Source organism: Hydra viridissima, unplaced genomic scaffold (assembly GCF_058129835.1).
Source record: "Hydra viridissima isolate aposymbiotic clone 2 unplaced genomic scaffold, HvirCarnegie_v1 scaffold_15, whole genome shotgun sequence".
NCBI lineage: Eukaryota > Metazoa > Cnidaria > Hydrozoa > Anthoathecata > Hydridae > Hydra > Hydra viridissima.
The window spans coordinates 4,752,051-4,763,879 of record NW_028324314.1 but is presented as its reverse complement, the minus strand read 5'-3'; the positions used below and the strand labels follow the sequence as shown (position 1 = coordinate 4,763,879).

Here is an 11,829-nt window from a genome sequence, read left to right as displayed (position 1 = left end):
TTACTAAGCAAAGAAAAATATTTTAAAATAATTTATGCACAAGACATTTTATATATATACACACACACACAAACACACACACACACACATACTAAATCTAAACAATGTACAAACAAATCAACAAACAGTTGGACTTCTGTATTACTTTTTCTATAACTATATTAAACATTGGATCAAAATTTAAAGTTATACACATTGAAATAAAAATAATTTAGATTATAGATATTTAGTTAAACAAATATAATGCATTAACTTTAGATTTTTAAACAATATCTTAAACATTAAAATATTCTTCAATAATACGGATAAATAAACAAGGAATATCTAAAAGCGGCGTTTAGTTTGCAGCATATGGAATCGAGGCAATTGTGACAACCATCCCCATATATTTTGTGACAAGCAACCCCTTCTATGTAAGTTGCAAGACACCTGTAAATTTACTTAAAAGCGTGTGAATTTCATGAGAACTTTTTTGTGAATTAAGTTACTCAAATGAATAAAAAACTTTAAAAATGTACATTCAAAGCACAATAAAATAGTTTTCGTTTGCTAAAAGAAAATTTCTAAGTGAGCGAAATTTTACTTTTTCATATCAAAAACCTATAAAAACAAATAACTTGTTTTCAACACGCTAAAAAAAGCTGAAAATTACAGTGAAAATGTTTTTTTTTAAGTAAAATTTTAATTGTATGATTTTAAAGATCTAAATCTTATCTACATTTCCTGTAATAAACTTTGTGACAACCAACCCCGCGTGATAACCAACCCCGCTCTCCCCTAATGACGATTTTAATGGAAGAAGTTCGTGAAATTTGTGGCGAAATGCGATGTTAACAAAACGTATAAATAGATCTGAACAAATTATTGTAGCAAAGTTCATCAAAATTAAAGGCGAGTTTTTTTTTAACAAAAATTTTGATTTGGCATCGGTAAATTGGTGTTAAATTCTTTTTTTTTTTTTTTTTTCGTTATTACGTTGATTTTAATTTTATCATCAGTTCATTTGATTTTCCCAACTCCTTACCATGCCATTTTTTTAACTTTATTCTCTTTAGCTCATAATTGTCTTAAAGTTTTGACTGGCAGTGCGTTCTAAGATAAGATTACCTAGTTAAAGTTTTGATAATAATTTCATAATATTTTTCTTTAAAGACTTTATTTTTACATATTTTTTTGATTTAATATAATTTATTGTAAATGGAAGCTGTTTTGGAAAATAATAGGAAGAAACGACGTCATAAAAATAATAGGAAGAAACGACGTTATAAAAATAATAGGAAGAAACGACGTTATAAAAATGATAGGAAGAAACGACGTTATAAAAATAATAGGAAGAAACGACGTTAAAAAAATGATAGGAAGAAACGACGTTATAAAAATAGTAGGAAGAAACGACGTTATAAAAATAATAGGAAGAAACGACGTTATAAAAATGATAAAAATGAGAAAGCAGAAGTTTTAAAATTTGTTTATTAAAGTTGTAAATTTTTTTTTGTTAGAAACTCAATGTCAAAAGTTTTTTCTTTTTTTCTGTTTGGGTAAAAAAAAACAAACAAGAACAGCAGTATTAAGAGAATTCTTAATTTTTTATTTTTTGAATTTGGTGTTAGTCAAACGTTTTTTTTAAATTTTTCTTTCGATTTAAAATCGTTTTTTTTTTAATTTAATTTCTTCTTCAATTTCTGTTAGCGGAAATTTCTGTTAGCGGAAATTTCTGTTAGCGGAAATTTCTGTTAGCGGAAATTTCTGTTAGCGGAAAGGCTTTACTTCGGCCAACGAACATTTTCGTTTCACTTTATGGCAACTAAAAAGAAAACTTTTTTTTGACAGAGTAAATGTTAAAATACTTAAACTATGGCACCAAAAAAAATACACCGGGAATAACCCGCGAGGATGATCCGTGCAATGATCCGCGAGTATAATCCACCACAAGGATCCGCTACTTGTGACTATAAGGAAAGGTATAGAACAAATTGATTATTGTTCGGGAATAATTAGGAAATGATTGCCAATTATTCCAAAAGGATATGAAGTACAAATCACCATATTGATGATTTCTTCGAGGCCAAGAGGTTATCATTTGCTGAAAGTGAATTTACTAACAATTTTGTGTGCAACTGTTGAACAATTTTGTGTGCAACTGTTGAAGAATTTATCAAGTTTTTAAGTATCAGAAGAAACATAAACATGGATGACACTATTGTAGAACGGTATTGATGGTTAAAAGCTGGTTGCCTTTTGTCTCTCAATCATGAAAGCTGACGTAAATTCTAGATATCTGGGGTGGAATAACTGTTATCGTTGCAAAAAAAAAGTTATGAAAAAACTTCCCTGGTGGGAAATGTCTTGTTTAGTTCAAATAGAAAGATTTTCTTTTAACCCAATTTTTCTTTTAACTTTTGGGTTGTGGTAATTACTTTTACATTACTGGATATTCAGAACTGTAGATTTCAATTTTGTATGTTTTTAATTTCAAACTGTATTGTTTACAATCTCAATCGTTCTAATATTCTTGAAAATAGTGTCATATTGAAGTGCAAAATTAATACATATGCTGTCGGGGGATCTTGAACGCTTTTTAACCATTTTTTAAATATACCGTTAAACATACAAAGAATTGCTGAACATTCACTTTATGAAATCCCTATATCTGAAAGGGGAAAGCAATCTGGTCAATATTCTTCTCAAAAAGGGGCAATATAACATTAAAAAATCCAAAATACATTCAAAAATAGTAAAAGAATGGAATGAGAATAAGATTAACTAATCTGTATATGTATAATGATATAAGAAAAGCTAATCGTGTTGAAACAAATGGGGCTTCTGTAATGTGAGGGTTAACATGACAGCAGACTTAAAGAGACCACAGTAAAATTTCTACTTTTGTTTTTGAGTACTACAAGGGTTTAGGTAATAGAAACCGCAAATATATTTTAAGAGAATTTTTTTACTTTAAGATTGCCTGCTCAGACACATTGTGCTATTAAAATTAATGATTTAAAGCCTTTAAACTAAACAGAAAAACTTTTTCTCCACCGAATTCTAAAGTTAACCAGTTGGGAGTATTTATTTTTTCTTTTTCCCCTATTTATACTCAAATTTTGAAACCTTAAACTGTATTAGTAACAAGCAATCATTTCGAACATAAGAACTATGAAATCAATACGAAGAACACTACAATGGTTTCTATTAGTTTTGTTTCATATTTAATTCTATTTCATTATTATGTGTAGGCCTTTTAATTATTAATAGGCCAATAGTAACTCATTACATAAAATAAAATGCAATTAGAATTAGAAGAATATACGAATAAATATGAGTACGAGTTAACTTATAAGAATTCCATAGAAGAGCTAGTCAAACGTTAAAAGGGCACATCACAGAATATCAGTATATTTTTTTAAAGGCAGTTTGAAGGTTAAAGTATTTTACGCCGTTTTTAAATAGTGCGATCTATGGACAACAACTTGGTCTAACTCTTTGGTTATCATAAAAGAATTCTTTCTTTTAAAATTTCTTCTCTTCATAGAAATGAGAATACTATTAATAAATTTAAAAATTCATTCTTATCTTAAATTGAAAATGACGAACGAACATGTCTTAAAATGAAAATGAAACTGAGTTTGAGGTCGATTAAGCAAAACAACTTTTAAACCGTTGGGCAGTCAAATCTCTTAATTAAAAAATAATTCAAGAAAAAATTCTAAAGTAGGAATTCTTTTATTTCGTTTTTCATCATGTACCTGAAATAAATAATGGTAAATTTATCAGCATTCCGTAAAATCAAAATCAGATTCGGAAAATCTGCAAAAATAAAACAAAAAAAATGGAGTTGTACTTACCTATTTTTCATTTTTTTTATGTTCTCCAGAGTTGAGCGAGGCAAAAACTCGTAGTTGCCGCTCTTTAAAAAAAATTATTGCTTTAAAAAATAGAGTTTTAAAATTATAACGAACATTAATTTCTATACTAGAAGTAAAAAGAAGAAACCATAATACCATTTCCTTCAGAGTTATATTGCATCCTAAAATAAGATGGAAAACAAGATAAAAAGCGGAAAATTAACATTTAATCAGAAAATGCTGTTATAATTTTTTTAAAAACAACGCTGCTGGCAAAAATAATGTTAATAAGAAACATACCATAACACAAACTGGATTGTACATCGTCTAACGTAAGTCTAAAAAAAAAAACTCCACACATCATATTGCAATGCTGTGGAAAAACGATCGCTCTTAATAATAACCTTTTATTAAGATGGCAGTTTGGCATTATACATTTGACAAAATGTCACCATTAGCAAATCAGAAAAATTAACTCAAAACACTTCTGTTTCTTAATTTATCAACATCCATCTATTAGTGTAAAAAATTTCTAATTTTTAAAACATAACAATTTACAGACTGACCTCTCCGTTTGAGAACTTGAAATATCATCAAGCGTCATATTTGTTTTATCTTTAAAAGATTAAAAAAAAAAACTTTAAAAGCACAATTTCTTTTTGGACAGAAATTTTATTAAGTAAGAAATAGTTTATTAAGTAAGAAATAGTTTATTAAGTAAGAAATAGTTTATTAAGTAAGAAATAGTTTATTAAGTAAGAAAAATAGTTTTCGGCTGGGTTTGATTTTTAAACACGAAGTCGACGTTAAACGACGCTGGACTTCGTTCAGAACGAATCTACAAAATTTAAGCGAAATAAAAATTAAGGTTCAACTTTTATAATGCCAATTTTAACAAGACCAAATTCCTATGGTAGAACAAGGTTTTTTTTTAATGTGATTAAACAATATTTATCTTTAAATTGACTCATGACTCTTAGTAATACTTCGAGTGTCTAGTTTATTACTATAACGATGTATTGTAAGTTTCAATTATCTTAAGGCTGTGTTAAGTTGAATGAAATTTTTTTCTTTCCGCTTTTCTGTAATAACCAACCAAAAGTAATTAAAACCAAAGTCATTACAAATTTTTTTTTATTAGAGGCTTTTGTTGGCCGTGTAAATACTTAAGAGAAACGAAGGACTAATCCTGGTTCAAAAAGGTGGGGAGGGGTTATAATATCAAAGGTTCTATAACCTTCTCATCTTGGAAGTGAAAAGGTTATTTGTTTAGTATTGTGTTAGGTATAAAGAAGTTAAAATGAATCTCATATGATGCGTAAAAATTTTATTAATTTGATGTGCGAAGTGTGAAAATGGGGTTTTATCTTTTAAGGTATACAATGCATCAACTACTTTGCCATTTATGTAGCAGCGTGAAATGTCTGAAGTTTTGTCATCATTGGTAAGAATAATAAAGGGATATGAAGGTATGGGGTACGAGGAAGCGCGGAGATTTGGGTTGAAGTAAAGATTCTTGGGACTGTTTGGTAAGGATTTTTTTTAGATGTTCCAGCGTGTTCTAGTAGAAACAGTTTTTTTTTTTTGCAAAATAAGGACTTGGGTGGGAGTGAGACCATAGTGCAGTTTTACTTAATAAACTTTGTATTCCGAAGTTTTGTAAAATTTCGACTTCTCATTAAATTCGTTTGAACGCAGTTTTTCGTTACTTAGCCTATGTCTAGTAAGGATGTAGTAGATACAGACCTATTAGAGATCCAGTAGTTATAAACCTAGTAAGGATGCAGTATGGCTTTCTCACTTTAGTATAGTCAATAATATTAACGTTAATGCCAAAAAGCAACATGACTTACAACTGAAATGGGTGGATCTATCTGTTTCTTCGCTTCTTTTCGGCCTCTATTATTCAACAAAAAAAGTACTCACAAAAAAAACTAATAAAACGTAATCCAATACGAAAAATCTTAAAATTGCTGAATATGAAATTTTTAAGATAAACATCTTAATTTCTGATGCGCAAACGCTTCATAGAACAGTAGCTTTAAAGAAATTAAATCTAAAGCACACCACACTGAATCTCTCTTTACCTGACAGAGCAAACAAGGAGTAATTAAAACTTCATGATCTGCACACAATTTGTCACCAGTCCTGTAAAGTAAGTTTAGAAGACCTTTTTTGATGAATAAAAAACAACTCCTTAAAAAAAATCACAAAACTAAAATAAATGAAATCCTTACCTAAAAATTGTGTTAACAGTGGAAGGAAATTCTGCCTGTAAAACAGAAAGCAAAATATTAGGCTTTAGTTTTTAAGAGTTAAGAACAATGAATTAGTTCAACGAATAGTGTTGTGAGTTAATTACTATTATTTCTGATTTTTTGATAATTTTTTTACGTTATTTTTTGGAACTTGATGAAAGTTTATCCTTACTTAAAATACCTTGGGATTCTTACCTGCAAGCTGTTTACAAATTCTTCAGTCTGACGTTGAATGCAGGAACCTGGCCCTTTCTATAAGATATATTTGAACAATATTAAACACATAGTTTTTAAAAGTAAAAAAATTCATTCACCTTTTATTAGCCATTTTTTATTATATATTCTATATTTTAATACTGATTCAATTAGTATCTAAAGAATAACTTAAGAGCCACTGAGAATAAATACCCAACCTTGGTCAATATATTAGGCATTGCAATAAAGTTAAGATGGTTAAACCGGTTGTATAATGCAACTTCTTTAGAACTAAACTCCCTTTAAAATGAAAAAAGAAAAGAAAAACATAAGTTGTAAAAATAAATTTAAAAAATCAATCTTTTAGGCTTAAAAGTTCAAAAACAAGACACCCTAAATTACTCTGAAAAATAATTTACAAAAGGATTTTTTTGAATGCAACTTATAAGAAAGACAATAAAATACTCCAGCTTAACAAAGAAAATATATCAAGCAACTTCATTAGGCTCATAACATAATTACACAAAATACCTTAATGGACGTATTACAGTTATGTTGTCGTACCTCTTGTCAGCAACCCCCTAAAATAAAATAGGTAAAAACAGGTTCAATAACAGCTTTTTCAATAGCAGTGTGTTTGTTGAGTTTGCAATTTGTTTATAATTTTGATTGTGTAAAAGAAAGGTACTAAATGTTTGAAAATTTCTGCAATTTACATTCATATTGGAGTGCATGGAGTACATGGAGTGCAATACACAACGATTTTTTTTCACAAGTGTTACTGTTAACTACACAAATAGTAATTTAAATTTTGTTATGAAATATACTAATGCTAGAAAATAACTTACAATATCAGCTGGAACAGCATCACCAATTCCTTGCAGAATGTTGCAAAGAAGTGTTATTGATAAATCACTTGCAGTATCACCAATCATTATCTAAAAATTATTTTTAGAATTCTTTTAGAAAAAATCAATTAACACGCTGCTGAGCAACATTTTCAAAAACTGGTTCATCATACCTATTAATATTTGTAAATAAATTGTAATATAAAGCTACAAAATATATCTTTATGAGCTAGGCATTTAATGTAGCAAACTTTTAGATTTATTTTAAAATTTACCAGAAATAAGATACATTAATGTGATCAACTGTAATAAATAATTTCATTATTAGCTTTAGAAAGTTCTACAAGTTAACTCATAGTTGGCAGTAAATTAGTTAAAGAAATTTTAAATTTTCATGAAAAACAATATAAAAACCACTATTTATTTACCTTTGTATAAGAATACTTACGAGCAGTAGCAACAACAGCAGACATTCTAAAAAATTTTATATATATATATACAGTATATAAAAGATTAGAAATAAGAAAATTTGGTTAAAAAATTATTTAGCCTGGTACCAGCCAAAATTTGTAATGCAAATGAAAATTGTAAAAGCAAATTTGTTAACTGATAAATTTTGTGAACTATAAGATAAATTTCATGAACTGTAAGATAAATTTCGTGAATTATATGTTAAATCGTATTTTCTATAAACCAATACCTGACTATAGACAGAAAATGAACTTTTGCAGTGAGTGTTGTCAATTGGGTGAATGCTTGACAAAAGTAATTTTTGTTACTGTCATCAACAGCATCAGAATGAAAATTCTGAAATTTAAAATAAAAAGTTAATAGTACTTAAAAAATTTAACTATTTAAAAATCAATCATTTTTTTTATAATTTACTATATAATCGGATTTAAAATTTACTATTTAACCAGATTTATAATGTACTATGTAACTGGATTTATTGCCTATTGGATCATTTTAGAAGATTTTCAAAGTAAAAGTTTTTATTGCTACATAATCAATTTTTTTTTATCAAACTTTGCAAATAATCAAAATTATTTAAATTTTATTCCAAAAACATAATTTTCTTCCAGAAGCATTTATTGAGAATTAATCTTTGTATCTATCTTGTTGGTTATAAAAAAAAAAAAGTATTAGGCAACCATCAATGATTGCTTTTATATGCTTTCAACTTACTGATAAAACAGTATTCCATGTAACTACATAGGTGAAAAGACCTAAAAGATAAGAAGATTATGTCAACCTTCCATCATTTGCAATTTTAAATTTTAGTTACAATTTTAAATAAACTTTTTTACATTCATTTGATATACAAAAAATTTTTGAAAAAAGAACATTAACTCAGATCAATAACTCATTTAATATACAAAGATTTTTTGAACATTACAGTAATCATCAAAAAATATCATTTTGCATGATTGGTAACCATCATTTTACTACAAATATATTTAAAAACTTACAAAATTTTATCATGGCTTCCAACATGATAAATAATTAACCCAATATCTTTTTTCAAATGATTTTCAAAAAAAGTTTTATCAGGATTAAAATATTTAAAATTTAATTATCAGGGTTAAAATATTTAAAAGATGCTTTTTGTAGCTGTTAATATTTTTTAGGCAACTTTTTTACACAGATTTTTTCAGTAAGAAAGGTTCAACACTACAGATATCTAGCAGCAGGAAATGTTTAACACAGACTTCCTGATCAGAAAACTGTGCAATTCTTACTGTAGAGAATTCTAACTTTAGGGATGAAAATTTTGTGACAAACAATTGTAGAAAAATTCATCAAAAAGAGGGCACACCAAATAATAAAGATGTCATTTAAAATAATTTTTAGATTTTATCAATTTTTCAATTTTTATGTTTTATTAGGTATAATTTCAATAATTATCTTTAGAGTGTTTAAAAGTTAACTACCAAATTAAACTTAAAAAATATTGGCAAAACATCTCTTAATTTTATTTGACTCAATTAAGCAAAAAAATCCAGCTACACTAAAATACTACATAAGTGAATAAAAAGATTAAAAAAATCACCTGGTATATAGGTACACAATAAAAAGGATATCCAAAATTTTCAACAAGTTTTTGTATATTTTGAATGCCAAGCTCAAATTCTGTTTTGTTTGGTAGGGTAACGCTTTCTTCATTTAAAAATAAGAGACAAAAATTCGTTTAAAAATAAGAGACACAAAAGTGTAAATAAAAAAAACAAACAAACAATGCACAGCTAATGATTCCATTTAAACTAAAGAGCTTTACCATCTATAAAGATGGCTCCTGGCGAAAAACGAAGTCTTTTGTGAGCTCCTTCACTCAATGCCTTTGAAAAAAATAATTTTAAAACTGTTTTACTCCACATAATAATATAAAGAAAAGATTTCCAAATGATGTGCAATTCACTGACAAAAAGGTGCAACAAATAGTTATGCTACATGCGTTTATTTTATTTAATTAAGAAGTATTCAAACCTCCTTGACAAGATTTAGTATAGCTATGGATGAGTGACTACCAGATAAAACTAATAAAACCTAGAAGAAAATAACAATTACCACCTCAAACTATTAATGTTAAGTAAATATTTAAATTCATTAAAGAAATATATTTTAATCAAATAGAGTAATTCCTAACACGATCATTTGCTTTAACCAACTTTGATTTACCAAGCGTTGATCTAAATTTGTGAGTGGTGTATGTCAAAAAACATGACCTAAAAAAAAATACCTGTAGAAGGTACCTTTAATAATGGAAAATGCATAACTAGATATAATTAGAATAATTTAAGATGAAATCAGTCATACCTACATAAAGTATCATTAACACGCACAACGACAACAGCTTGTTGACTTTTGCACTTCATGCATAAGCTACCTGGGCTAATGACCCCATAATCATAAATTTAACAATATGTCACAATAAAGATTTTATTTGAGGAAAACTTCATCTTAAACATAATTCAAAATTCAAAAATCCAAATTTCTTTAGGAAATTAAAACAAATTTCAAATTATTTATAATAAGAATAATTGAACATTGTTAAATTTCATAAAATACAAAACAACTCTAGGGTGGCTCTTCTTTTCTAGCATATTTCATACAAATTTCTTTTAGTTTTCTGGGTACCCAGCCAACTTTTAAAAATTTAATTACAATAAAAAGTTAGTAGAGTTCATAACAACTTAAAGAATGATGGATCAAGAAATTAAAACTTTTTAAAACTTAACTTACAAAATCTTTTTCCTATAGATCATTTCTGCACTGTGCTTTTCAGAGTTGGCCTCACACATTTTTATTAAAAATACTAAAAAGAAAATTTGAAAATCAATAAAATTAAACATTTAAAGTTTTTTATTTGTTTATTTTAAATTCTTTACAAAGAAAAGATAAAATTTCTGCAAACAAAATTCTATTTCATCATGATTATTCAAAGATAACTTAAATTCATTTAACATATTTTAAATGTTGGCCCAAAACCATCAATTTTACCAAGTTGTACTTTAAATACTAAAAGCAAATTGTTAATTTCCTTGTTAAACAATTCTTTAATTATTAAAATAGCAACAAAACTTGCCAATGAAAATATTTTTTATTCTTCTGATGGCAATAATTTTTAGTAGAAATATTTTTTATACTTTATGACACTTAGATAAAGAATGATAAAGCAATAAATAAAAATTAAAAAAATTAAATAAGCAACACGAAAAACTTTTTAAAATTTCAAAAGTAATACCAAAAAATAACGTAAAAAAGTTATCAAAAAATTAGCAATTATAGTAATTAACTCACAACACGATTTAACAAATTTTGATAACTAACAGTACCCCAAAAACTTTTTTGGATCAAGAAATAGCAGTTGTCTTATTCAAAAAAATATACCAATAAAACATAGATATCAATAAAACAATACAAAGAACTTTCATCATCTCAACCAACTAATTACTATATACAACTTTTTATTTTTATTCTTATCAAAAAAATTGTTAAGTTTGTTATAAAGTTGTCATTTTTACATATTTATGACATCAGATGTATTCTTCTTACATAAGGCAATTAAGAAAAAAAGTCAAGGAATCATTCAAATCAAAAGCACTGGAAACTGATTTAACCTTGCTACTGCCAAACACGATAAAACAATTGAGAAAAAATTAACTGTTAAAAAGTTATATTTAAAAAAAAACAACACAGAGGAAGTTTTTTTCAAATGATTCCCTGAGTTTTTTTCAAATGATTCCCTAAGTTTTTTCAGTGCTTTCACAAAAAACGCAACCAGCAAAAAAAAACAAATTACAAAATTTTTTCGCATAAGGTAAAGAGTATGCTTAACAAAACTTATAAAGGAATTTTTCCAGTAATAAGAAGAAAATTGAAGCTATAAATGTATTTATGAAATGTTGTAAAAAAGGAAGATTTATACAATCTTTAGAATGTGTTAACTAAATAAATATAAAACTCGCAACCAAATGTGCCTATGATAACAAAGAAGGAAGATTACAAAATATTTGGTAAGGATTTCTTATAAATTAGCACAAAACTGATAACTATAAAAATATCAACAAGAAATTAGCACAATTCACTACATAAAAAACAGATGAAAGTGTAAATGCTAAAAGAAAAAATATGTAAAAAAAATCATAAATGGGGATTTAAGATATATCAGTAAACTTAAAGGAATAC

General features: G+C 26.9%; 1 protein-coding gene across 1 annotated transcript; it reads right to left on the bottom strand.

The window, feature by feature from the left end:
• Positions 1-3,647: 3,647 nt before the first annotated feature.
• On the bottom strand, positions 3,648-10,486 carry LOC145193587 (cytoplasmic tRNA 2-thiolation protein 2-like). The gene is made up of 20 exons (XM_090073048.1): positions 10,384-10,486; positions 9,958-10,032; positions 9,788-9,866; positions 9,628-9,687; positions 9,419-9,479; positions 9,194-9,300; positions 7,844-7,950; positions 7,572-7,617; positions 7,144-7,233; positions 6,827-6,876; positions 6,514-6,595; positions 6,296-6,352; positions 6,080-6,114; positions 5,930-5,990; positions 5,696-5,741; positions 4,409-4,457; positions 4,143-4,180; positions 3,999-4,024; positions 3,843-3,904; positions 3,648-3,743 (listed from the first exon to the last, which is right to left on the bottom strand). The coding sequence occupies exons 1-20, from the start codon at positions 10,440-10,442 to the stop codon at positions 3,704-3,706; spliced, it is 1,230 nt and encodes a 409-aa protein (XP_089929174.1). The 5' UTR covers positions 10,443-10,486; the 3' UTR covers positions 3,648-3,703.
• Between the last annotated feature and the right edge of the window lie 1,343 nt (positions 10,487-11,829).

What these genes read in the sequence shown, in the direction of transcription:
- LOC145193587 (XM_090073048.1), bottom strand. Translation starts at nt 10,442, where the DNA reads ATGTGTGAGGCCAACTCTGAAAAGCACAGTGCAGAAATGATCTATAGG. An exon ending in AATTTGTAAACAGCTTGCAG is followed by an intron (nt 6,115 to 6,295) that starts GTAAGAATCCCA and finishes TCTGTTTTACAG; the next exon opens with GCAGAATTTCCTTCCACTGT. An exon ending in TAGATCCACCCATTTCAGTT is followed by an intron (nt 4,458 to 5,695) that starts GTAAGTCATGTT and finishes AATCTTTTAAAG; the next exon opens with ATAAAACAAATATGACGCTT.